The 27,678-nt window shown below is 47.0% G+C and overlaps 1 protein-coding gene across 1 annotated transcript in view; it reads right to left on the bottom strand.

The window, feature by feature from the left end:
* Positions 1-27,678, bottom strand: part of Tnfrsf21 (TNF receptor superfamily member 21) — a 65,820-nt gene that overhangs the window by 19,774 nt on the left and 18,368 nt on the right. The window contains exons 2-4 of the mRNA XM_075980662.1: positions 24,702-25,350; positions 22,740-23,234; positions 3,478-3,743 (exon numbers count right to left, since the gene is read on the bottom strand). Of these exons, the coding sequence (XP_075836777.1) occupies positions 3,478-3,743; positions 22,740-23,234; positions 24,702-25,350 (1,410 nt within the window). The remainder of the gene's footprint in view (positions 1-3,477; positions 3,744-22,739; positions 23,235-24,701; positions 25,351-27,678) is intronic.

The raw sequence follows: 27,678 nt of genomic DNA, 5'->3' as shown, positions 1-27,678 counted from the left end.
TACTTTTTCCCATGTGGTCAAGAAAAGCTTGAGGAAACACCCAGACAAGCACACAGAGAGAAAAACCCTCCATGAAGCAGAGGGGGACCCAGGAAGCCAAAGCCTGAAGTTTAGGGAGGTTTTATTTATTTATTTTTGGGGAGGGGAGACAGGGTTTCTCTACGTAACCCTGGCTAGCCTTAAACTCAACAGGTACACCAGGCTGGCTTCACCTTACAGAGGTCCCCCTGCCTCTGCCTCCCAAGTGCTGGGATTAAAAGCATGCACCACCATGACCAGCCACTTTTTAAGTGGATTCTGGGCATCTGAACTTGGGACCTTAAGTTGTGTGGCAGGCACTTTACTAACTGAGTCATCTCCCCCTTAATCAAAGACAGAATTTAGATAAAATTACACACAAAATGAAGTCAAAGGCGACAAAAGAGAGGTAACACACTTTAGAATGCAAGAATGTTACATTTTTTTAAAAATAGCTTTGTTTGTGGGAGAGGTGCTGGAAGGACTCAGCAGATCAAAGCACTTGCCTTCCTTTAGTGGACTGGAATCCATTATCAGCACCCAGTATCAACACTCAACACTGGGCAACCCTTGACTTCCTGTAGCTGCAGTTTCTTGGGAGTGTGTGTGTGTGTGTGTGTGTGTGTGTGTGTGTGCATTTAAACAGATGTGTAAAAACCCCATTCAACCATTTAGTTACTTCTTTCAAATGTACACGCCTGGAAGAAGAGACACAATTCTGGAAGATCCGGGTTCAGTTTAGACATTGGTCTTAGAATGCCTGCAGAATGCACTTCACATCTCAGATGAAGAAAGAATCAGGCCCAGGACTGACTTGACAGTGGCTACCATGGTTCATACCGGACCAGCTGTTCTGGACGGAGGTAACAAAAAGCCACAGGAATGCCGACCTTTGAAAGGCAGCCTAATGTAGGTGTTCTCAGCTTCACAAATAAGAAGAAACATTAACCATTTAAAATGAGTCATTTTTACGCATTAAGAGTCCATTAACTCCTGGGGCAAAGTCCTGAATCCCCAGAAGTCCCACAATACACAGGGAAAACAATTCCACCAGAAAATGTGGCGAGTGAGTCTTAATTGTGCCCCCTGCTTTCCAGGTCTCTTGCTCGACTTGGCAAACCTCAAAGAGAAGCTATGGATGGCGGACTGTTCCATACTGTGCATTTGTTAAGAACTGGCAGCCAGGAATCAGGCTTTGTTAGCTCCTAAAATTAGTTAAGAACCAGACCCAGAATGTTGCAATACAATGATGCACATTGTTAAAACATACAATAAGAAGCTTAGTATTGTGCAACCAGCATGCACCGTAATACCTAGGCTACAGAAAAATCAAGCTGGGAGCTATAGAATGCTATCATACCATGGCCTCTCAAAATACAAATTAAAAAAATTAGATATGGTTAACATTTTTTTTTGAGTACAGAGGAGGTGAGAGATAGGAAAGAAGTGTGTATAAGCTTAGCATATAGGAAGACACTTTGGGTTTTAATTCATTCTTATAAGTTTCTTTTGCCTTTTAGCTTATCAAACTTTCCATCTTTGGATACCCAGTCATCTCTTTTTATTTTACTTATTTGTCTAGTTTTTTGGTTTTTGAGACAGTCTCACTATGTAGCCCTGGATGTCCTAAAACTCACCATGTAGACCAGGCTGCCTTTGAGATCCACCTGCCTCTGCCTCTCAAATTCAGGGATGGAGTAAAGGCGTGAGTAACCACACGCCACAGTGACCTCTTAGCTTCTGCAACCATCACAGACTTGGGATAACCAAAACTCAAACAGTAGCTTAACTTGCATTATCTTTCTCCTAGGTGTCGTCAAGGAGATCTGGCGGTTTATTCCAAATATCTGCACCTATGTTCAGTGTTCCGTTGTCTGACCAGTTCTTTCCCTCATAGCCAACACTCATGAAAGCGTATATACCACCTCTGCACTCCCTCTCTCTCAACTGCAAGTATCTTATTTAAGTGGAGGATAAATATTTTTCTTGCCTTTCCAAACCCAACTATTTAAGAGCCCAGCTGTGGCTGTGTATGATACTTATAAAAAATGTCTCAAAATTCACAACACAGCCTTGTAACACATCCGTGTGTGCCTTTTAATTTTTATAACTGGCTTCTTAGTAAACTTTTTTTTCTGAAGTTCTACATTTCAAAGACGTTAAAAATATACTAATAACTTTGAAAGCCACCTTCAAAGTGGGTCAACACATAAACATTCGTATCCTAACATTTCTATTAAAAATAAAACTCACCTGACCAATGTTTGCACTACTAATGGAGAGGCATTGCACTGGTACTGTAAAAAGATAAAGATATGTAACCCCAAGTCCCTTGTTGTACAAAATTTGGTGCAGAATGGTCAAGAATTGAGTTAATGTGGTGAACTAATTTCTACTCAGCTCTTATAAAAAATGGATTTGAACCTCTGAAGGCATAACACCTGCAGAATGACCTTTAACCTCAAGTGGGTTTTATCATGTCTTAATGGCAGAATACATCCCCAAAGTTTAGTCAAAGTCTATTTGAAATATGATCCAATACCAAAATTTCTACTTAAGTTCATGCTTTTTAGGGAACTATTAGATAACGAATGGCTGGGTGAAGTGAGTTACATGATAATAATAATTACCACGCTGGAATAACACCAATAACTCAGGCATCTCACACTCCACAGTTATGCTGTTGTTATTAATGACCATAAGGAAGGTTTGCAAATATGATCAGTGTCAGACAAACTGGATGCAACTTATCTCTGATCACTCCTCTAACACGTGTCAGAGACAGGATTTGGATCCAGTGTTTGCTTCCAAAATTAGTGCTCACTGACATCAATACCATACACGCCTGAGATTTCCTCAGGCTTGGTGAGGGCAGTTGACTAATCAATGAGGGTCAGTCCAGTTACCAATTGCTGTCGGCTATTCCACAAGCAAAGAGGGCCTCTGTAACTAAGCCAGAAAACTCACATGAGGGTGCGCACACCCTCTGGAAGAGGAAGGGTTCCCTGTTTGGTTTTGTTCAAGACATGCAATGCAAAATGAGGTTTTAAATTGATTTTAACAAAGAATAGTTCTGGCCACATAGGTTGATTCTAGAACATACTTCCAAAAATAAGGATTCTCAACTCCACACAAGACACTCGGAAAGCTTTAAAAGGAGGTGATTCACAACAGGTGATGTCCTCCTCAGGTACTCTGTTTGACAGGTGTGCAGTGGGGTTCCAAGCATCAAACAATGACAGAAATCCCATGCAGACGGTAAACCACAGCCACTGAAGACTTCTGCCCTAAAGAGTAGAGGTGTGTTTGAGTGTGTGTGTGTGTGTAAGCACTTGGCAAGCACGCTTACCCAGACACCTAAGATCAGCTCTTTTCCCGTGCAAACATACCTGATGAAGTGTGAAGTTCAAAGACAAACAGATTAGCGGCAAAGCAAACAACCGTACAGGGCTCTATTACCTGCGTGGTATCTTCCATCAGCCCACGAATCTTCTCCACCACGTCATTGCGTCGGTGTTGGCGCAGGGCGCTGATTAGCTGGGCGAGGCTGGCCTCGGGGCCACGGATGGTCCAGTGCTGCAGGGCTGCATAAGCTCGCTCGTGGTCTGCGGTGTATCCATTGGAGAAAGCAGCCACCTCCCTCTCGCTGGCATTGCAAAGAAACTGATAGATGTCCTTCCACTGGCTGCCCACCTGGGCTGCTACAAGCTTCAAGATGTCAATACCTACGCCAGGGATGAAAGAAAATAAAATAAGTAAATGCAAGAATGTCTTAGCCGGAAGCTTTCCTGTTGCGCTCTATCAGCTCCATCTTCTGTAAGTACTTGGCATACACAGCCCACCTTGGGACAGCTAGGTGACATTATAAGCTTTATTTTGTGTACTTTGTGAGGGAGAGATGTGGATCAGTGGTCGAGCACTTGCCTAGCATGCAGGAGGTGCTGTATTAGATTCCTAACAGCACAAACACACAAACACATATAGACACACACAGACACACACACACAGACACACAGACACAGAATCAATCAATAAATAACGAGCCTTTAAACAACAGGTTAGCTTCCTGAATACACATCAAAAGAAGAGCTCATCTCAGAGGCACAACAAATCCTCCCCCAAGAGTTGCTTTCGAAAGCCAGACCAATCAAGACAACCAATGATTCCTTTGTTACTACTAAATACAACTGCAATGAAAGCAATCAGACCAGAATCAAGAAATTCAAAAAAATAGAAACCACAAATGAAGACTTTAGTGTACTTTACACAGCCTTGGCTAAATAACATGCACATTCTAGGACCCGTGTCTTTTATGTCAACTGACCACACACCCCATTGTTCCAGCCCAGGGGAGCCACTGTGTAAGCACACACACTAGGAGGCTGAGAGTCGGTCCAGCAGTGAAAAGCTCATACTGGTCCTGCAGAAGACCCAAGTTCTGGAACCCACAAACACCTGTAACTCCAGCTCCAGGGGATCTTTAACCTTCTTCTATCCTCTGAGGCCACTACACCCACGTGCGAGAGAGAGAGAGAGAGAGAGAGAGAGAGAGAGAGAGAGAGAGAGAGAGAGAGAGAGAAATAACTTTTCTAAAAGAACATCTAATTTAGTGGGCCATATCAGCACAGGTCTGTAATCCCTGATGGACCAGTTTGAAGACAGCCTAGGATACACAGGGAGACCCTGTCTCAAAAAGAAGCAGAAAAAAAGGCCGTCTGTCCTCTCATCTGATCCTCCAAGCACTTTTCAGCCCCATTATCCAGTCTTCTACGTTGACTTGCACAGCTGCAATGCAGACAAAGGCCCCAATGACAGCATAACACCGGTGGCAGTTATTATCTTCCGGGTTTTATGTTAAGGCATTTAGCTCACGGAACATCTTCAGAAGACATTAACATTCCAATCGCATACTTAGAAGAAGAGAAAAATACCATCAGAAGAGTTAGACTCTCACCACCCCAGTATTACAAAGGCAGGTGGCTGGGACTTGAGCCCACCAGGTTGGACACAGAACTCCCATAGAAGCGAGCACCATTAACTATGTCAATACATGCTAGCTTCTGAAACAGAGAACATGTCTGAGTAAATAATCAAGGCTGGTTATTCTATAAGGTATCTGTACCCTGCCCCATGGTTTAATATCCACTAGTCCCTCTCATCCAAAGGATACAATCCAGGGCTCCTCATAGACGCTTAAAAATACAGTGTCCAACTTTGTAATCTGATGTCTCTCCCATCTTAACTGGCGCTTACCACATACAGAGATATGTGCCTTCCAGTCTGAGGGAAGAGACAACTAGTGTATATTTCTCTTTTCTTTGCGATTGAATAGAGGATCCATCTTTACTGTGTCAGTAAATCAATATCCGGGTATTTCAACCCAAGACAACCATTCCTTAAGAACATCTAACTTAACAAGATGTGACCCAGCATGCCTGCAATCCCAGTACTCGGGAGGCAGAGGTGGGGTGCGGAGGGTGAAATGGAACATTCTCAGTATGGGATTTTTTTTTTTCTTTAAGTGGAGAACGTCTATATTTTCACTTAAAGTAAGTATTTCGTGGTTTCCTTTTTACTTATTTGAACTATGGTCTTGGAGTACAGGAGTATTAAGTGAATTAAAGGTCTTGACTTTTTAACCAAGACAGCTAGGCACAATGGGAATAGAGAGAGGGTAGCATATACAGCGTGAACACACTGGGCAGAGGGATGCTGAACTGGATGGTTGAAGACTTTACCGTGTTTCTCTGAACAGAAAGCAACCAGGGATAAAAGGGAGGAGGATTCTTCTCTGGTCATTATCCTCTCAGTCACTTGTCAATTCTGTGAACATGTGTGTTGCTCCCTAAATCTGATGGACCTAGGGTAAAATCAAATCTCAGGAGCCACACACTTAGATAATCACCTGGCAGAGCCATCTGTCAGGCAAGGGTGTTTGGTGTCTCTGGCATCTTCTCTCTGCAATTGCAAGTTGGTTTTGCCCAGATTTCTACATGGTGTTTCATGTCAGGAGCGCAGGCGATCCCCAGTGCCAGAACTGTTGATGGGATTGATGTCTAAAAAGTGGCTCTTAAGGAGCTAGCACATTCTGGCCAAGAACAAAATTACAGAAACCTCTCTGAAACTGGAGGACCTAGTAGCTTCTCTGTGTAAGTTCTTATCCCCCCACTCAGTTTTATAGTAGACATGATGGGGGGGCTGCGTATACATACAGGCCAGGTCAACCTCTGAAACTGTTTTTAAAACCTAAGTTTATAATAAGACTTCTTTCTTGTCCACAAAAAAGAAAGCTACACACAGACACACACACACACACACACACACACACACACACACACACACACGGGGGTGGAGGGAGGGGAGCAGAGAAAAATGTATAGCTCAATAAAAACAAAACAAACAACAAAAACAAAAACAAACCAGTGGTACTGGAACACTCTTTTAATCCCAGCACTTGGAGGCAGAGGCAGTTGAAAATCTGAGTTTGAGGGCAATCTGGTCTACAGAGGAGTTCCAAGACAGCCAGGGCTACACAGGGAAACTGTTTCTCAAAAACAAACAAACAAACAACAAACAACAGCAACAACAACAGTAACAATGGACTGTTACAAACTGAGATGCTGACGTCATCGTGATGAGCCTCAACAGCTGCTGTTCGGTTTTCCTGGCAGTATTTAGACAGATTTACAGTTTTTGATCTCAAGCAAACAAGAGCAGGGGGGGGGGGGGTAGAGTAAGAGAGAGAGAGAGAGAGAGAACCCAAAGCCTATTTAAAGCCTCTGCAGGTAACTTGAAGAAACAAGCCAGCCCTTTGTGGTTAATGTGGTAGGCTCTTCCAAACACCGGAGGCTTGTTAGTCCCTGAATCTTAATTTAGGTCAATTTGACTAAGGCCTACAGTGTCTTACATGAAAACACGAGCTTTTGCTTATAAGTAGGACCATTGCTTCCATCCTCTGGATGCCCGTGACAGTGTGGCTTTGGGCAAACCACTAACTGTCAAGTCCATTTCCTCAGCTTACAATGGAGAGGCTCACTGTCATCCCTGGGGCTGAGCTGACCAGCATTTCCTACGGAGTTAATTTATTTTAGAAATCACCCACATGATTTTAAATGTTCCATATATTCCGAACATGGAAACTTGAGGTCAATCCATTTCACATCCAAATATATAGTAATTTATATAGCAATACAGAGCATAAAACCTAAGAATGGTCCCTCATCCAACACTCAGTATTGTTTTTTAAGCCACAAAAATAAAGAGAAAGGAGATGAGAGACGGTGAAGAAAACAAGAGAAAAGAAAAAAACCGGAGAATGGGCACAATGAGATTTTCCTTAACTCAGATGAACTTCAAACTAAATTTAAAGCCTCCTCGTTAAGTTTCGCCTTGCCCTCTTCCCTGGAAAATGTTTTCACTGTGAAACATGGAGTCATCTCCCCAGATTCACCTCTCCCGGCCGTGCTCTTTGCCACTGCCTTCTCCCATTCCAGAGTTGATAATACAAAGGTAGAGTAGACAGTGGCTTCCCCAACAGACAGTAGCCTTCCAGCATACAGTCGCAAAACCCCAGGGAGAAAAACAGTCAGAACATGTCCCTGGTCTCCCACCCCATCACCACCAGGGATAAGACTTCGGGACCACCTCACAGGTGTCTAAGGGCAGCCGCCATATTACGCTGCTTCTTGAGCAGACTGCCGTCTCAAATCTGAGGCAGAGAAGCTTACTAACAAGGAAGTGGATCAATACCAAGGAAGCAAAGCTGTCAGACCTGGAACATGCTTTTCCTTAATAAAATAAAAAAAAGTGTTGGGAGCTAGGCTTGATGGCCTGCCTGTAATTCCAGCTCTTAGAAGGTGGAGAAATCCCTGGAGCAAGCAGACAGCCAGACTAGAATTCTGGGCTCGACTGAGAGACCCTGCCTCAGTGGGGAAGGTGAGCAGAATATAGAGAACCAGCAGTAAGCAGTGTTCCTCCGGGGTCTCTGCTTCAATTGCTGTCTCCAAGTCCTTGCTTGTCTCAGGCCCAGACTTCCCTTTGCGATGTGGGCTGAAACCCACAGAGTGTAATCCTTCCCACCCTGAGTTGCTTTGGGTCACGGTTTTATCACAGCAGTGGAGAAGCGAGCTAAGACACTGAGGTCCATGCCGCACACCCAGACTTGAAACAGAAGTCCAAGAGACAAATTTGTTTGGAAATTCATCTCTTCGAAAGACTCAAGCATTTGCATGCACTCGGAATCATTAGCTATGGGGAGTTCACAGCGTCCTACAAAGAGAGGGGAAAGCTATAGGATGGGAACATTCTCAAGGAGGCACACCAGTTCCTCCCAGGGCCGACTTCTCTATTATCTGAGTCTGTATCTCAGCAACACACACAGTGGCCTCCGCAATGAACACGTGAGGAACAGGAGGCATGAGTTCAAGACTCCCTTTCTCTCTCTGCCCTGATCCTACCAGGAAGCCACGGTTTGGGCTGGGCTAAGCATCTTAAGTACACAGTATCTCTCAGACATCCAGATCTGCCGAGCAGGTGGAAGCCTTATAACTTGAGTTCAAGGCCTGAGGATTCAGAGCAGAAAAGTACTATTTAAAGTCTGGGATCTAGCCAGGCTTGGTGGTGCATGCACCCGGGAGGCAGAGGCGGGTGGATCTCTGTGAATTTGAGGTCAGCCTGGCCTACATAGGGAGACCCTGTCTCAAAACAAAAACTAAACAATAAAATAAAGCCTAAACCAAAGCTACAGAGAAATGCTGCCTCAAAAATAAATAAATAAAGCAAGCAAGCAAGCAAGCAAGCAAGCCTAGGATTGCCTGGGTAAGGAGAGTGAGCATGGACAAAGAGAGACACAGGGTGGTACCTGGGGCTCTCTACTATGTGGAGATCAGAGGAACCTACCAAGGAGTCCAGGAAGGAACAGCCAGCAACACAGGAGAACAGGGAGTCTGTAGAGGGAAGAGACCCTAGGGAAAGGGACACAAGTGGCAAAAGCTGCCGCAGCCCAAGTGGAGGCCGACTGAGAGCTGAGCTCTAGGGTTGTGTGCTTACACACGGAGCAAAAGCGCGGCTAACATACCACCCTGTTCCCTCACTCTGATTATCCAAATACATATGGAAACCAGTCCTTTCCGTGGCTTCTGCCGTGGGACCGTTTGAGGGTTTGCTCCCCCCTTCACCGACATAGAAAAGACTGATGTGTCTCACAGTCAGCGGCAGTTCAGTCTGGATCAAGTACACCAGCTATTCTATCCTGAGGTGTTGCTTTTATCTGAGTCAGAACCAAGCCCAGGTCTGAGGTAATCCACAAACCCAATCCGCTGAGCTCTAAGCAGTGTTAACAACCGAGGATTTCTGAGGAAACTTCAACAGAAAGCCTTTTTCCTCTGCAAAATGTGTCTGACCTGGCTGACGTAAGTGCATACATTACAGACTTTTCTCTTATTATTTGTATTTGGATTCTTTGTAGGGAAAATGTGAATTTGTTTTCCACCATCTCAAAGAGCTTACGTTGAAAGACTGTTGGGTAAACTCTTAACAATACAAATCATCATAATAAAATCTTTTCCCCTAAGGCCTAGAGGCAGAACTCCTGGCTGGCTGGCTGAGAGTACACAAATACCTCAGATGCCAAACACACACCCTGGGGGTCGGGGGTGAGGGGGCAGCTCTCTGGCCCCTCCAGTACTTGCTAATGAACGCTCCAGGCTGGCCCAGTAAGAGGGCTTGCTCTGCTCCTCCAGCAGTTCTGTGTGTTTCAAAGTCCTCTGATGGGTCTGGGGAGACAGCCAGGTTAGTAAAGTGCTTGTTTTGCAAAAAAAAAAAAAAAAAAAAAAAATGAAGATGTGATTTTTATCCCCAGAATGCATGGGGGGACAAAAAGATGCAGATCCCTGGGGCTCACCAGCCAGCCAGACCAGCCTACTGGCCAGCTCTAAGCCAATGGGGACTGTCTCAAAGCAAGGTAGGAGCCAAGTGTGGTGGCACGTGCCTTTCATCCTAGCACCCAGGAGGAAAAAGCAGTCAGATCTCAGTTCAAGGTCTACAGAGAAAGCGCCAGGATAGCCAGGGCTACACAGAGAAAACCCGGTCTCAAAGAAAACGGGAACTTCGGAGGTGGGAGGGCACGCAAGATGGATGATGCCTGAGGAACAAAACCTGAGGTGTTCTTCTAGTCTCCACGTGCAGAGAAACACACTGTGTAGTCCCCAGGTCTCACGTGCACGCGCGCGCGCGTACACACACACACACACACACACACACACACACACACGCAAAGTCTAATATTCTAACAGTTAAATGAACAGAAGAAGCAGAGGTTACCGAGGTTATAGCTTAGACGTAGAGTGCTTGCCTAACATGGGCAAGCCCTGGGTTCTAGCCCTAGACTGCAATAAATAAAAAGAGGAGAGGGGGTGAGGGGTAGAACAGGGAAGGAACCTGGGTGTTTTAAACAGGATGGTGCTATCTACAGGGGAATGGTATGCCTGAGGGCACAGTGGCTCAGGCGGTGGGAGGTGGGAGCCCAACCATTCCCAGCCTGTCTAATGACCTCGGCGGTGGCAGTCCCGGGCTGGACTAGCGGGGCACAGCCACGACTGAAGGGGGAAAAATCTGCTCCCGTCAGTGAGGCCTCCTGGTGTTTATACTTGAAGTCCACTTCCCAAAGGAAATCTAGGCTGGCAGACAGGATGACCGTCTGGGATTTGGGGTCAAGGAGTCTCGGGTAAGGAGGGCGTGGCATGCTCCCGGCTGCAGCTTTGTAGCACCAAGCCAAACAGGCAAGTGAGCTGGATAGGCAGGATGCTGCTACCTCCTACCTCCGATACCACAAACAGCCCTGGAGACCGGTCAACCGCTGTCTGCCCTTTTCCTTTTTAAGGTTTTCCGCTCCAATCAGTTCATGGAAAATCCAGAAACTAGTGCAAATTCTAAGACAAAAAGCTCCTGGTTAATAATAAACTACAGGCGTTTTACTTCAGAACAAACTCGCTAAGAGAAATGCAGTTCTCTCGACTGAGCATGTTTTAAAATATCAACTATAAGGAGTTGCGGAGCACAGCTCATTGCTAGAATGCTCACCTAGCTAGGCATGGGCGAGACCCTTTCATCCTCGGCACCAAGACTAATGATGATAATAATGATAATAACTACCCCCAAACCTTAGAGATGTTGGGTGTGGAGTAATAGGTGGAAAACCAGAGTGATACAAGACCCGGCATTGCCACTTTCTAGCTATGTGGAGTTCAGGAGGGTTAGCTCAGTGGTAGAGCACTGAGTCTCCAGTTTGGAAATGTGGGTAAGGACAGTTGGGGGTGGACGCTTGCTACCCAGCGTCAGGAGGCTAAGGAAGGAGAATCTTGACCCCAAGGCTAGCCTTGGGCTAGCTAGTGAGTTCAAGGCCATCCTGGACCCACTTAGAGAAGATAAAGCAAGCAATAAAACCGCTTGTGGTGGGAAATTTTTACCACGAACTTGTCGGGAACTAAGAGCACCTGGGTGTGTCTGCGTCTCCAAAGAAGTTTGGCTGAGGAGAGAATCCCACGGGCTGAATTATCCCAGGCTGAATTAAGACGGAAAAGAAGGAACCGGGCTTTGATCTCTTTCGGTGTTCTGACTACAGGTGGAAACTGCCTCACACTCCCGCCGCCACGCCCGCTCTGCCAGGGTGGACTGTACCCCTCCCTCATGCTGTGAGCCGAATTAAACCTCCTTCCTCATATTGCTTCCGTCAGGTATCTAAGTCACAGCAATAAGAAAGGTAGCTAACAGGCCCTTGTACAAGCTTTAAGATCTATTTTAGGGGCCAGGGAGAGAACCTTATGGGTAAAGGTGTCTATCATCAAGCCTGATAACCTAGTTTGACCCCTGAGACCCAGAAGGTAGGAGAGAACTAACCTCTGCTAGTTACCCTTTGATCTCACACATACATGAGACATGCCTGCAGCAACACACGTACACACACACACACACAATGAAATGAAAAGTCCATTTTTAGTAGACACAGTCTGTTAAGTCTGCACCCCGAAATCACCTTTGGATCACTATCAGCAAACATCCCAGACCCCACTTGGAAAACAACTGTAACGGAGAAGCTCTGACTTGGTTCCCAGTTGCTAACCCTTGACAGTCCCTTCATTTCTGAGCACTGCACCCTGCAGGCTTATTAACTCAGACAATGAAATGTTTCCTTCAAGTGCTCTTGAGTTCTGGCTTCCTCTTTTTCCTGATGTGCTCAGGACACACCTGTCACCCCTCCACTGCGACCTCTTAGAAATACATGCGAAACACAAATATAGTCCCCAGGGCCAGAGCAGTACTGCCTCGTGAATCAGTTCTACCTACTGGACCGAGGAGGAGGAAGAGCCACCTAGAGGGTGAGCTTCCTTCACAGTCCTCGCCGTAGGGCAGTCCTAAAGGGAGAGCCACACTTGGGGCAGAGAAAACGTTTAAGCCTTCGAATGAGGCTGGGGAAAACCACTTGTCTTTGCACACCAGGTAATGTGGGCTGATGTGATGTTTTCCCTGGCTTAGACAGCGAGCTTGGGGAAGGGGCAGAATGGAAAAAATGACAACGTTATCTCCAAAATTTCAAGACTGAAGCCATAGCTTGGTTCAGCAGTGGTTTTGAAAATGAACTCTGCATAAATTAAGCCCCCCTTCTTAAGCCACCACTGCTGTCCTAAGCCAACATTACATACTGCTCAGAGCACAGACATCATGCAAATAAGGTTTGCCATCGAGCCAACTTTGAGTTGGAAGGAATTTGATTGTGAGTTGGGGCTCTTTTTTTTTTTTTTTTTTCCTGAGACAGGATCTCACTCTGTAGCCAGGATTGACAGGAACTTAACTATATAGCCAAAGCTGCCTTCAAAGTACTAATAGACCTATCAATCAATACTACTAATGATCACATTCAGTCTATAAGAGGAAGCCCACAAGAGAGGAGCCACGCCCACCACAGAGATGAGAACCTAAGCAGAGGCTCAGGAGTGAGCCACAGACCTCAGTCCTTGGTGAAGCTGGCCCTCTTCTGTCACCGCACCATGCTACTTCCTGGGACTAAGAGTTCCCTATGCCATCTTTACAAGGCCTGAATGTGTTTTGAGTATGTGTACGTGTGTGTTTGAGCTTGTTTGGATACACATGTGTGCACATGTGTTTGGTAGCCAGAGGAGAACCTTGGATGTCAGAGTATCGAGTAGCCAGCCGGTGAGCTTCAGGGACCTGCCATCTCTGCCTCCTCAGCAACTGGGATGCAAATGTGTAACATAACACCCTGCCTGGCATCTTTGCATGCTTCTCAGAATCAAACTTGGGTCTTCAGTCTTGCAAGGCAAGGACTATACCAACTAAGCCATCCCTTCAGAACCTTGTGTCTTTTAGCATAAATATTGTGTCTGTGACTCCCCGCACTGCCCATTCCCACCACGGGGTCATAGAAGGGCAGACAGTTAGGAAAAATTGTTGTGATGGTCTGGCTTCCAGCTGTCTGTCCACATCCCAACCCTCCTTCTCTACAGAGGGCAGGAGTGAGAAGCCGGGTATCACACTCATTACACTCATCCCAGGGCACGTGGCTGAGTGCCAGTCTAGGTCTGCTGCTAACTGGGTATGAACTCATGGTTCTGCATCTTCCTCTGCCTCTGATAAGCAAAATGGGTACAATCTTCACACCATAATGTTTTTCTGAGAATTGAAGGGGAAACTACAGATAAATTCCACATCGTATAGGAAGCATTTGAGACAAATGAACGGTCATTTTTCTTCCTCTTCCCAGGCCAGCATCAATAATCAAAAGTGTTTTTCTAAACTGGCCGGGGAGATGGATCAGTGGGAAGATCGTGTACCTGCATGAGGACCTGAGCTGGAATCCTTTGAACCAGATGCAGTGGTGAGCATCTGTAAAGCCGCTGCTCCTATGGAGACAAGGAGGCGGAGAACTTGGAATCTCTGGGAGCTTGGAGACCAGTGGGGCAGGAGCGTGTACAAGGACCCAGAGATCCTGTGCCCAGACACGGTGGCAGAGGAGGCCAGACACTAGAAGTTGTTCTCCACACACATACACATGTATACATGGGGGGCGGAAGGAAGAAGGGAAGAGAAGAAAGAAGGAAGGGAAAGAAAAAGAGAAAATCTTACAGATTTGCCCTAGACGAGAGAATTTTCAAAACAACCGAGTCAAAAGCGGTCATACAGTGCTCTGTTGTCTGTGTCGGGGTGAAGGAAAAGGGGGATTGGAGAGAACTAACTGCCTCTGCTCTTCAAGATGAAGGAGGGAAGGTTTTGTGTAAGAGTTTAACAGTTTAATCTTGGTCCAAGACCTCCTCAAGCACCTCCCAACTGTGGGTCTTTGTCTCTCACAGCCTGGAGACATCCCCCTGAGGTGCTCAGCAAAAGAAGAGACACACCAGCTCCCCCTCAGACCATCTCACAGAGGCAATCTGGGGAGAGTAAGCACTCCTGGTCTGGGTGGGACAGGGCACCTACCTATTTCCCTCATCCTCACCTACTTCATGGCTACTACTGACAACCAATGTATGCGTCTTTCCTGCCTGGCCTCAGCGTCCAGGACCCTCAAAGGCAAACAACCTCTCTGCCGTCTTACTCAAGAACTGTGAGTGATTTTTCTAACCACACTGTTACCTGTAGCCGTGGGCATAATCAAATGGTCGTTCCTTTGACTAGAAAGGCATTGAACACAGCGTGATATGAAGAGTACTACCCCAGAAGTCAGGGAGCGGAGGCCTCAACTCTCCCCCGACCTTGAGCAAATCACTCCCCTGTGCTCAGTTCCACCATATGTAACATGTGAAAACTAGACTATGGGAGTGTTCCATCTCCCTTCTTCCCCACCCTCATCCCTGGAGCTCATCGCTGTCCAATCTATGTCTTCCCAAAGCAAAGCAAATCACAACAATCTTTGCGTTACCAAGGTCCTGTAAGCCCTCATCTACTAAGACAGTGCCTCGGTCTTAATGTTCAAACATACATAATGAAATGAAAACATCACACGAAAAAAAATTTAATAACCGATCTTTTTTTTTCAACTCCAATGTTTTGTTTATCTTAGGATTCCTTAGATGCGAAGCTGGCTACGAATCTACCCCACAATTCCCCTATTGTCTGAGAATGGGTTAGCACACCGCACCTACCCATGCCTGCTTCCTGTATGACCCAAACAAGCAATTCGGCTGCAGCAGTCTGGCTATTCAGGCTCCCTGCAGGAAAACAGCTCATCCGACAGGTAACAGTAATTCCCAGAAGAGAGCAAGATGCAGAGCAAAGAGGGAGGAGGGAGTAACTAAGACAGAGAACGATCTCCCTCTAGCCTGACATCTCTTGCTTCATTTGTCCCTGAAGAAACCCATGGTTGCCATGACTAAAGATGTCCCCAACGGACATGAGCTTTGCCTGGGCCCCTGGAGGGTCACCTTCTTCAAGGCAAGGCTTTGCCGTGGCCTTTCTGGAAATGAAGCAACTCACTTCTGGAACTTGGGCTTTCTACCGTATACAAGCAATAGTTTTTCCCACCCCAAAGGACCACGTGGACTAGTCTACAGAACTTAGACTCACAGTTGAGAAGAATTGCAAACAGACACTGACTTGGGGGTAAACATGCAATTTAAGAATCCTTTTACGAGAGAGAGAGGTGATGCTCACAGTAATAGGCCATGGTCAGAATATATAAAGCTTAAAGAGACAGGCTAGCCTAAACCTTATTTGTAACTCCTGAGAAGGAATTGGAGGGCTTTAGATGCGTCCACCCCCAGCCCTGTTCTTTATAGACAGACAGGGGCTTGGTCTCAGCCAGCATGAGTGACGAAAAAGACTCCAGACACCAAGATCTCCCGCAGCATTAAAGTTCAGAAATACCTGAAAGCCTTGGTCGGGGCTCCCCCCTCCATTACCACCACTGTGCATGTTGGAGTCCTGGAATTTCGGATAACACGTTTGAAAAGATCGGCTCCAAACACTAGTTCTGGACTAGCTGTTAAATCTCTCTCAACACAGAAGGATCTTCTACACCCCACAAAGGCACAGGGCCATGGTATGCTCTCTCAGCCCTGCCCGGCGATGTCTCCTGACACAAGCAGAGACTTTTACTACCCACTGTACTCTGTTGTCAGCTACAGGGTAGCCCTTTGTGGTGCAGTGAACCTAAGATCCCTTTTATTCAATTCTAACATACAATGATTTATTATTAAAAAGATATATCTTATCTACCTTTCAGTGGCAACCTCCCATTTGCCCTGGTATGCATTAACCTGAATACCAATGGACTGAATGTCTGTTTTTATTATTATTAATTAAATTTATTCATTTAACCCCAGCTGCAGCTTTCCCTCCCCCCTCTGTTCCCATTCTCTTCCCCCACCTCCTCCTATAGGATCCTTCTTCAGCATAAAGTTGGGATTAAGCCTTGCTTCCTCTCTATGACTAGCCACACACTGCTCCCACACTACAGCAGATTGTAGGACCCACGGGGCCTTCATTTCTCCTGTTGGATATCAGGTTGACAGGAAGTATACCCAGGTAAGGCAAAAATACACGATCATCTTGATCATCTTCAACTGGAACCCTGTCATAGGCTTAGGTCTCCTCATTTTACTGAAAATGCTGACCACCAAAGAGAGTCCATGCCTGGCCTGAGATCACCCACAGCCTTTTGGAGCTGGAGTTAAATGTAGGCTGTCATAAGCCACTCTGAATCCTCTGGAAGAACAGCGCGAGCTTTTACCCATTGAACCTTCTTTTTAGCCCCTTCATTTTCATTTGAAATCAGATTAAACTTCTGTACTCCCACCCACACCGACCCCACTATCTTGGGGTTATAACACAAAAAGAAATCTATTTCCACAAAATGACAGAAGGATGATGACTGAAGCCCAAACAATAGACTCACATCATTATGACAAGTCGACCTAATAATACAATCCTAAATAGGTTTCACAGATAGAAATTCTACAATCGCTAACGCCAAAGTGGATATACTGCAAGAAACCAAAGCCCCTTCCTGAAGTCAGAAGAGCTCAGTGGTTGCCATTGCACTGAGCCTCAGAAGGTGCAGCTCCAGGGTCCCAACCACAGGACCCTATGGCAACAGGATGTAAGAGGTCTCAATGGTGAGAAGACAGGAACCAAAGGCCTCGCTTCAGGGTGCAGAGTCCTGAGGTCCAACAAGGCAAGCAGGAGTCCACGGGTCACTGGAACAAACATAGCCCTTGCAACCATGAACAGCAGCAACAGACACCTGCTCAAGATTGAGCCCCTCAAGGTCGCATCATGGAGATAAGAAGTGACGTGAGCCCACACTCCCTTCCTGAAGCCCTTTCTGAAGATCTTACCACTATGGATGCCTTGGGGGGGGGGTGCCATTTTCTCTAATGGGAAAGCAAGTGCAAGACTGGTTAGCCAGAGGAAAGTGTTCAGAGACAGGAAGACTGACAATCACCAGTCAATGGTGGGCGAATAGAATCACAGCACATTGTGCGTATGTACAAAACTGTCAAGTAATAACAATACTTTTTAAAGAAGAACCCGGCATGCCCCTCTCACAGTGGGCAGGGGTAAAGGAGGTCTCACAAAACTTCTGATAGCAAACTCCTGTTTGGTCATGCTCATTCAGTCCTCCTGCTCACGGCCATTGGGAGTGAATGGCCGAAAGTCAGCAAGAGATCTTATGATGCAGGATAATGTCCTGCCAGAACACAATGCAGTCAGATCAACGAGGCATTGTCTACAGAGAGCTCAGTGCACCTGGGGTGGCCTTTACAGAACAGAACCTCTCTTTGTAACAGGATTTCACCTGCTTGCACCATTGAAACCAGCAATTTGGAAAGAGAAGGCCCTCCTTACCGAAAGGCCTCACATCCCAATGCAGAACCTGGGAAAAGCTAAACTACAGGAAGGGCTACTTATACTACCGACACCAGCGGAGACACGGGAAGGCACCGTGCTGAAGCGGCACAGGAGGGTGACTGGGTTGGGTTTGATTTGCCACTTCTGTTCTTTAATGGAGGAGGACATGGCTGTGAGGACACATGGTATTTCATAGGGTAAAAAGAGCTACAAGAATGTTGAAGGTCAGGTGGGTAAGATGGCTCAGAGGGTAGAGGGCCTTGGCACTGGGCCGGAAGAGGGTTCAGAGGGTAGAGGGCCTTGGCACTACACCGGAAGAAGGCTCAGAGGGTAGAGGGCCTTGGCACTGGGCCGGAAGAGGGCTCAGAGGGTAGAGGGCCTTGGCACTGGGCCGGAAGAGGGCTCAGAGGGTAGAGGGCCTTGGCACTGAGCCGGAAGAGGGCTCAGAGGGTAGAGGGCCTTGGCACTACACCGGAAGAAGGCTCAGAGGGTAGAGGGCCTTGGCACTGGGCCGGAAGAAGGCTCAGAGGGTAGAGGGCCTTGGCACTGGGCCGGAAGAGGGCTCAGAGGGTAGAGGGCCTTGGCACTACACCGGAAGAAGGCTCAGAGGGTAGAGGGCCTTGGCACTGGGCTGGAAGATGGCTCAGAGGGTAGAGGGCCTTGGCACTACACCGGAAGAAGGCTCAGAAGGTAGAGGGCCTTGGCACTGGGCTGGAAGATGGCTCAGAGGGTAGAGGGCCTTGGCACTACACCAGAAGAAGGCTCAGAAGGTAGAGGGCCTTGGCACTATGCCGGAAGACCTGAGCTCCATTCCTGGGCTCCACACCGCAGTGGGATAGATCTAGCTCCTGCAAACTCTCCTCTAACCTTCCTAGGTTCACCATGGGGTTCACCCCGGCATGCACGCACCCCAGCACGCTAGATAAATAATGTAATACAACGTTTAAGAGAGTGTTTAAGGTCATGGTACTGTACTGTTTTCTGCTCCTGGACCAGTTGTTTCTACAACCTGCTGTGTTCTCTAGGACTTTAGAACTATGCTGCCAAAACAGTTTACAAAATGGTATCTGATCATAAACCATGACAGCAACTACTGATTAATAACATGACCATAGAAGGATAGTTCTAGATTTACATAATTTAAAAGGATAGTCATACTGTTTCTATTAATGAGGTAAATTCAGAGCACAGGTCAGTACAAAACTTGATCCTAGACAAGATCTTATACTCAAGGGAAAAGGTATACTTCTTAGGGTAAGGTAGCTCAGTGGATAAAGGGCTTCTCAAGCAAGTATGAGGAGTAGAACTCGTATCCCCAGCACCTGTATAAAAGCCAGGGTGGTACAAGGCCCACTGGCAATCCCAGCACTTGGCTGGTGAAGACAGAAGATTGCTAAGTAAAGGCTGGAGGGCTAACCGGGCGGTGGTGGCACACGCCTTTAATCCCAGCACTTGGGAGGCAGAAGCAGGCGGATCTCTGTGAGTTCGAGGCCAGCCTGGTCTACAGAGTGAGTTCCAGGAAAGCGAGGGCTACACAGAAAAACCCTGCCTCCGTTGCATTGGACCATAGAAATGTCTCTGTCTTAGGGTTTCTGTTGATGTGAAAAGACACCACGACCTCGACAACTCTTATAGGAAAAACATTTAATTGTGGTGCCTTCCATCTTCAGAGGGTTAGTCCATTATCACTATGGTGTGACATGGTGGCCTGCAGGCAGACATGGGGCTCGAAAAGTAGCCTGAATGTCTTACATTCTGTAGACAACAGGAAGGGGTCTGAGATACTGGGTGGAACTTTGAGCATATGTAAGCCCTCAAAGCTCCCCTCCACAGTGAAACACTTCCTCCTACAAATCCACCCCCACTCTAACAAAGCCTTACCTCCCAATCGTGCCACTTCTTTGGGGGTCATTTTCTCCCAAACCACCTTGAGAGAGTGTCTCTGAGACACTTTCTTGATCAAGGTGGGAGGACCAGGCCACTGTGGATGGTGTTGCCACATGGAAGGTTGTCAAAAAGTCAAGCTAAGGGAGCCATGGAGAGCAAGCAAGGAGGTAGGGACCCTCAATGGCTTCTGATTCAGTTCTTACCTCCAGTTCCTATTTGAGTTCCTGCCCTGACTCCCCCGACCCTGTGATGAACTGTGACCTGAAAGTGTGAGCCCAACGAAACCTCACCCCCACAAGTTTCTTTGGGCCACGGTGTTTATCATAGCAACAGAAAGCTAGCTGGGACACCGGGTGACCAACAACACAGACAGGGACATGGACACAACAAAACACTGCTCTCACGTTCAACTTAATGAGGTTGGAAACAACAAAATATTTTACAGGGAGAATATCCTTATTGTTCGGAAATACACTAATTTACTGAGGGTAAAGAGCTATGGAACAATGTGGGAAATTTATCTCAGCTATTGAATACATGTGACGTGCAATACACATGCCATTAAATATAACAAGCTATTCTATAATACAGGCTTTATCATGTAAAAATCAGTGCGTGGCTTTAGAAGCAAAGGGCGGATGACAAAGAGTAAAATGTTAAGCTGGATATGGAGGTGCGTGTGTAATCTGAGCATTAGGGACTCTGAGGCAGGAGTATAAGGAGTTCAAGGGCAGCTCTGGCTATATGGCAAGTTCGAGGGCAACCAGGACTATGCCAGGCACTGTCACAAAACACAGCAAAAGGAAGAGCAGCCTGGGCACAGGTATACACATGCGTTATCTTTATAACTTCCCCCAAGTTAGAATTATGTGCACATAGAAAGCTATTCAAGGTTTTCACTAAAGGGGGGTGGTGGTGAAGCTTTTCTAGCCACTGCTTTTCCAGACTGCCACAGTGGGGTCGACACAGGCTCTCAGCCAGGCGTGTCCAACCCGTAGCCCAAGGACCACTGGCCTCCCGGGTCAGCACATAGCCCTGCACACTCACGGGTGACAAATCTCTGAGAGTCTGCACCGGGCAGAGTGCCGCCACAGCATCCCCACTGCCCATTCACCCTATCACTGAGGGAAGTGGACTAAGCTGGGTTTTAATTCCCCCCAACCCCCATAACTTCCTATAGCGTTTTATTAATCAAAACTTAGGAAAAGTATGGGATACTAATAAATGGAGGGCAAGGAGTCCAAAAATCCTACCACACTGGAAAAAACATTCTCCGCCTCTGGTGCCTTCCTTCCCTCCCAGCCTCTGAAGGCTTAGGAGAGTTGGGACTTTTAGAAACTATGTTGTTCCATTCCGAATGTTTCTTTTACCTAATATAAATGTCTCTTGACTATATGTAAAAATGTTCTATTATACATGGGCACTTGACCATTTACTCTGTTATTGCCCTAAAATTGGTACTTCATTTGTTTGCAATGTTTATGACTCACGGGGCTACGTTAAGTGGTTATAAGGTAAGCCAGGCATGGCATCCCATGCTTGTAATCCCAACACTAAGGTGGCTGACATGGGACAATCGCGAGTGTAAGGCTTGCCTGGCTACAGAGCAAGGTCCTGCCTAAAGCTGTTTTCCTCTCCCTACAAGACAAGGTCTATGTTCACTGAGATTACTTAAAAAAAAAAAAAAAAAAGAATCTGTTTATCCTTCTGTGACAGGGTCCCAGAAATAGAATTACTAGACCAAACAATGTAAGCATTTCCAGAATTCAGTAGGAAAGACTATAAGCAGGCTGTAGGAAGGTAAGCACACACCTTTATCTGTAACTGGAAAGGAAACATCTGAGTGGGGTTTCCAGAGCCGGCCTTCACTCAGGAAAGGAAACTGCAACCACAGCAGGAGAACAAAATTGCAGCCTTCAAGTCAAACTGAGCTCAGAGACAAGTAAGTACTGTAAGCTATTTTTGCCCTTAAAAGAGAAAAGAGCAAAATATTCCGGCGTCTATCCACACACACTGACTAGTAAGGGAGAGATGTAGGACACGGCCTTAGACCAAGAGGAACCTCTTATGTTGTGGGCGTCTATCATCTAAAAAAAATCCTCCTGCACCCTGGATTGAGTGAGAGTCTAAACATTTAGGTAGGAGGGGTGTGCATGCGTGCGTGCGTGCGTGCGTGCGTGCGTGTGTGTGTGTGTGTGTGTGTGTGTGTAAAGAAATGTGTACATATAAAGATATAAAGTGAAAAGCAAAGTTCACATCTAAATCTTACAGCCCAGCTAGCTTACATCAATTTAGTTTTGGACTTCTTTTATTATTTTCCTTAGCCTGAGGCATAGAAAAGGGAAGTGTGGGCTGGCAATATGGCTTTGTGGGTTAAAAGCTTTTACTACACAAGCCTGAATTTGACCCTTGGAGTCCACAGTAGGAGAGAACCGACTCCCAAAAGCTGTCCTCTGACCTCCTCACGCGTGCCATAACATGTGCGTGTGTACACGCGTATACACAGCATGACCATACACACATAACATGTTTTTCTGAACTTTTCAAAACCAAAAAGAGGAAGGGCTCCGGCAGTAAGAGACGTGCAGTCTCGTGCCAACCAGTCCTCAACAAACAACTAGACTCTTGTTCGAGCAAAACCTCTCTGAATTACATTCCTATATTTGCGAAACGAGACAAGTTAACCAAGAAGTCCCTGAAAGTGACTCGCAGGTCTCTGAGTCCGAAACGTTCTCCGGTTTCAAAAGTGCCTGGTGGGGGGTTAGGGTGGGGGTGGGGTGGTGGAAAGAGATGGTTCCCTCTGAAGGTATTATTTCCGAATAGATGGTCAGAATCATTTGCTGGAACACACTAGATCAAGAAGCACTTGGTGAAGGAAGGAAGGGGACTCCACAAACTATGACCTTCCCATTCCTCTAGGAAACAGGAGGGAGGCTGAGAGCTCTACAGACACCAGGGGAACGGGAGAGGCTCACCGTGGCCATTGCAGTAGTAGATCCACTTCTCACGGTTCTGGGTCGGAGTCAAGGACTTCTTCAGCCCCGCCTTTTCCACGATGGCACTAGGATCCTGCCGGGGCCCCTTTTTGAGAGTCCTGGAACTCTTGCGGATGCTGCACACCACGATCAGCACGAGCACCAGCAGAAGGAAGAGCACAATCATCCAAGGCAAATGTTCGTTGATGTCGAAATGCTTGTGCAGGTTCTGCCGGGGATGGCCCCGCTTGGGGGCCTTGATGGCCGTGCTGGACTTCTCCCCAGTGGCCTCCATGGATGTCGGTAGCAGCTTCAGGATGTGTCTGTGGTGGGGGCCTTGCTGGTGAGTAACTTGGGGTGGGCTTGGGAGGGTCTTGTTCGTGCCTTCCTTCGCACTGGTTGAACTTGAGTTGTCGGGAACTGTCCCTTCCTGGATGCCACTTGGTACCTTTGGTCTAACAGAGGCAGTAGAGTTGGGTTCTGTTGAGTTCACGCCTAGAAGAAAGAGTAAGGAGGGGGGAACAGCTTTTCCATATTTGGGCATCTACACATTCTCTCCTGTCCCTGGCCACGTCAGACAGTCAAAGAAGAGGTGACTGCTGGATCTTAAGATCAAATATTATCTTGCATATTTTCGTAAAGGTCCTAATGGCAACTTTATATAAAAGATAAAAATCTGAATAGCGAAACTCAGGTTCTGGCACTCAGAACATGGGCATCCTCGGGGAGCCAATGGGTGAGCTCCGGATAGTTTCTCCTAGACTTTAGGTACTCTGTGGACAAGTGGGCACCTGCCACCGGTCAACCCTCCACTGATCCAACTGCGCAGAGAACTCGCTCCAGCTAAATTCCCTTGCGCATTCTCCTCCTCCATCACCTATAGGTTTACGTCGTGACTCAGAGGTGAAACAGAGCCTGTCACTAAGATAAAGACAAGAGCTCAGGCTCAGCTCCAACCCTGCCCAACAGGTCAATACATAAAGGAAGGCTGGGCTCTCCAGCAGCTGGAACCCAGAGGTTACACAGGGCTGGGGTTGGCTCTGGGGACTTCTTTCTAAGAAGTTTCCACATTAGCTTTCATGAAAGAGTGTGAGGAAGGGGAGCTGAAAGTCTCTGGGAACCAAACCTGGCCCCTGAAGCTCATTACACCCATTTCTTCATGGCAGAATGGTGGGCGGGAGAAAGCATTCCCTGTGGTTATCAATGGAGAGCAGACACCGTTCCCCTTAACGGTGTGCTGGGGGCATGATTTACATCGGCACTCACGGCACGGAAACTAAAGGCCATGAGAGAGGATATGGCAAAATGTGAACTTCTGCCTGAGGCCGACTGGGATGCTAGGCGACCAGGGACAAAGGACAAGAAGTCAAGACCACTGGAAAAAACACTAAGTTGTTCTTTTCCAGCTGTGAGAGCTGGTGATCTATAAGTGGGTTTAATCTTGCTTGTTTTCTGAAGTTTCTAACTTCCTTTCCTATGGTTTTGTCCTACCGTGGACAACAGTCCTCCTTCCTTCCAGACATTAGGACGAGCTTCCCCTCGCTGTTTCTCCTTCTGGCATTGTCTACCTAGGATTAACTCCATGTTGCTTAACTTTTTAATCTGAAAGAAACCTTAAACATTTAAAATCACTCACTCACTTGGCAAGTTGCAAGCCAAGAGCGGAAGGGGTTAAGTGTTTTACATAAAGTCAAACACTGTCCTTATTTCTCTCCGTTCTTATTTGCTGATTTGATGTAACCTAGTTTTTAGATATCTGTTGTCTCCTAATAGAAACCTTCTGAGTTAAATGTTTCTATTAAGTCCAACGAAGCCAAATTTAATTAGCCACAAAAATGAAGGCTCCCTTTCTCCAAGGGCTGATTTTAGATTTAGCAAAGAGGAGAGAACACCCTTGGTTATCAGCTCACTCTACTGGGCTCAAAGCCTTCCTCCGGCAAGTAATTCATGAGGTTAAGTTACCTTGGGGCTCATAGGTGGAGGAAGGGACTTCATGGGGTTCCATGTGCTCAGGGTGAGAAAAGGTAGCTGTGCCAGGGGTAGGTAGGGGTGTGCTGGAGGACAGGCGTGTGCCACAGACGTTGTCTGTCTCCTTGGTCCCAGGCTTGACCACCACCAGGTTCTGACCCAGACAGTCTGTGTGGGCTTTGCATTTCATCACACTGGAAGGCACATCAGAGAAGGTACCCCGAGCACACTGCTTACACCGCACATCCTCATTCTCTGTCCCTTTCTTCCGCACACCCCAGCCCACGGGGCACACTGTATGGGGAGCGCAGGTGCCATTAGATTGATACATTCCAGGTGGGCAAATGCATTCTCGGTCAGTCAAGGCAGCACAAGGTAACCTCTCGATCATCGGCCACGGGCATGGCTGACTACAGTCATGGCATCTCTCTATGCCATTCTCGTGCCTGGTAAAGGTCCCCGCAGGGCAACTGCTGCAAACTCGCAGGCTCATGTTGGTACAGTGCTCGGAGACATATGTTCCTGCCGGACATTTGTCACAGGTTAGCACCTGGCCAGTGGTACGGTCAACATGGCGGTATGTGCCCGTGAGACTCGGAGTCTTTTGTTCCGGCTGAGCTGTGGTGGTGCTGAGGAATCCAAGCTGAAAGAAATAAGAGAGGTATCAGATCGGAACAGAGGAACAAAGCACCAGCGATCGTAACAACACTGTCATTGGCCCTTTTCAGGGTCTGGCTGGTACCACATCGGCTTGAAACCAGGAACAGGGAGGCCCGTGCGGAAGTCGTTAGTTCTATAGCACTTGCATGCCTGATGATGAACTTTTTTTGTCTTGTTTTTACACACAGGCATACTTTTGGCATTCCTAGTATGTATCTTAAACAACAGAGCCGATGCTTCTAGAGGCAAATCTGGTCCGGTCTCTGAAGGCCACAAGTGATAGGTAGATACACATTCCTGCAGGCATCCACCGAGGGATCTATGCAGTGAGCCAGGTCCAGCAAGAACAAGCCAGTGGCCCTGTCATGCTTAAAATAAAAGCTTCACCCAGCAGCCAGAGTTACACCAGCTTCCAGAGTAAAAAATTGGGGGAGCTGGTATGCGTGGTAGTTGGTGACTCATGCCTTTAATCCCAGCACTTGGGAGGCAGAGGCAAGAGGATCTCAGAGTTCGAGGCCAGACTGGTCTACTGAGTGAGTTCCAGGACAACCAGAGGAACATAGTGAGACTCGATCTCAAAAAAAGGCTTCAGGAGCACAAATCCTAAGATGCCGAGAGAAGATGGTGGTAAGGAGCAGGAACTGAGGACCAGAGTAACAGCTTGCCTATACAGGGCACTGAAAATGGAGAGGCCCAGCAGTTTTTGCCATCCTCGGTAAGATGCAGGCATTTATAAGAAAATGGCGGCTGTCTTGAGCTACCAACTCCAGTACAAATTCCTTCTAGATTTACATCTACACTGGTAGCCAAAAGAACAAAGCAAGAACTTCTGCGCACTCATCAAGAGTTTCTGTCTTCTTAGTATCTTGAAGGTTAATCTGAGTCTATCCCTTCCCAACCCATATTCTAGTGAGGCCAGGGCAGTTCTTGAGTCTCTTCCCTGCTCCAAAGTGCTCCGCTTTACATGACAATGGCTGATTTCTGGCCTTCTAGATGCTTAGTTTTTCTTTAGTCTAAGCCTGAAAGAGCAGGGGAGACGGGCAGGAGTGGGTGGTGGTTGATTTCCTCGTTGAGAAACTTAATTTCATCTTGGAGGCTGAGAAAGAAAAGAGAAGTACTGTGCCTTCCCTTTCAGCTTTTGGCTTGGTGCTCCCTTTTCTTGCTCCTTCCATTTGCGCAAGGAGCCCGAACACCCTCTTCTGAGCCCAGCAGATTCACTGTGAGGAGAAAACCATCTGCCCAGTGGAGCCCAAGCACAGGATTAGTGTAGTGCCTCTCCGCCCACATCCCAGACTCAGAAGTGTGGGCCCTGGGGAAATGCAGGAAGCTCTAGGAAACAGAGCCTCAACACCAGCCTCCCCCTCTAGGGGCTCTAATCCACGGAGCCACCCGCAGTGTGCTTATAGCTGACTGCCCACCAGCTCCGAGTCTAAGACGAGGACTGGCACGTACTGCACTAGTCCCCTGGTGTCTGACTTTTCAGAGGTCACCTCAGTGTATAAAACCCACCCCTAACCTCACAGCCCCTACACTCTATACCACGCTTGCTCTATTTGTATTTCTTAATTTCTTGGTGGGTAAAGGGGCATTGTTAGCTACTAGCTCATTTTGAAGATGCTTTATTTTGAGATAGGATCTTACTTTATAACCCAGGCTGGCCTCAAACTTGTGGCAATTCTGACTCAGATTCCCCAGATGCTGGCATTACAGGTATGAGCCACTGAGCGGGGCTAGTTATTTTTGCTGTTTTTTTCCTGCTTGTTTTGTTGAGATAAGCTGTCAGTATGCAGCCCAGGCTGATATGAAACTTGCAATCCGTATGCCTCAGACTCTAGGTAGTCACAACAATGCCTGTCTGGTATATCAATTCTGAAGAGACTATAATATTGACTTATAAATTGCCTCCTACAATTCTGTCTCCTACAAACAGAATAAAGAAGAGTGGGGACTAACTGTGTTTGGTGAAGCGGAAGGAAGAAACCAATGGGACAGAAGCAAGGCCTGAGCTGGACAGAGATCACAGGGCTGCTCTTGGCCAAGGAGCAACAGGAGGTAGGCTCCAAGCCCCTCATTTCTGTCTCAAACAAGCCTCTCTGCTTTGTAAAGCCTACTCAGGCTTCTGAGTGAGGGGCCTTTAAAGTAAACTTATTTCTAAAGCAAGGACTACAGGGGCCTCTAAAGTCTCTTCTGAATCCAGGCAACAGCTAATCCCACTGTGCCAAAAAAACTGGGGATTTCCCCCCAGAGGCTCAAATGGAGGAAGAGACAGGACACCAAAGAAGAGTTACTCTCCTAAGAGCTTTCAGTCAAC

Source organism: Microtus pennsylvanicus, chromosome 7, assembly GCF_037038515.1.
Source record: "Microtus pennsylvanicus isolate mMicPen1 chromosome 7, mMicPen1.hap1, whole genome shotgun sequence".
In the NCBI taxonomy this organism is placed as follows: domain Eukaryota; kingdom Metazoa; phylum Chordata; class Mammalia; order Rodentia; family Cricetidae; genus Microtus; species Microtus pennsylvanicus.
This window is presented reverse-complemented; position numbering and strand designations above follow the sequence as displayed.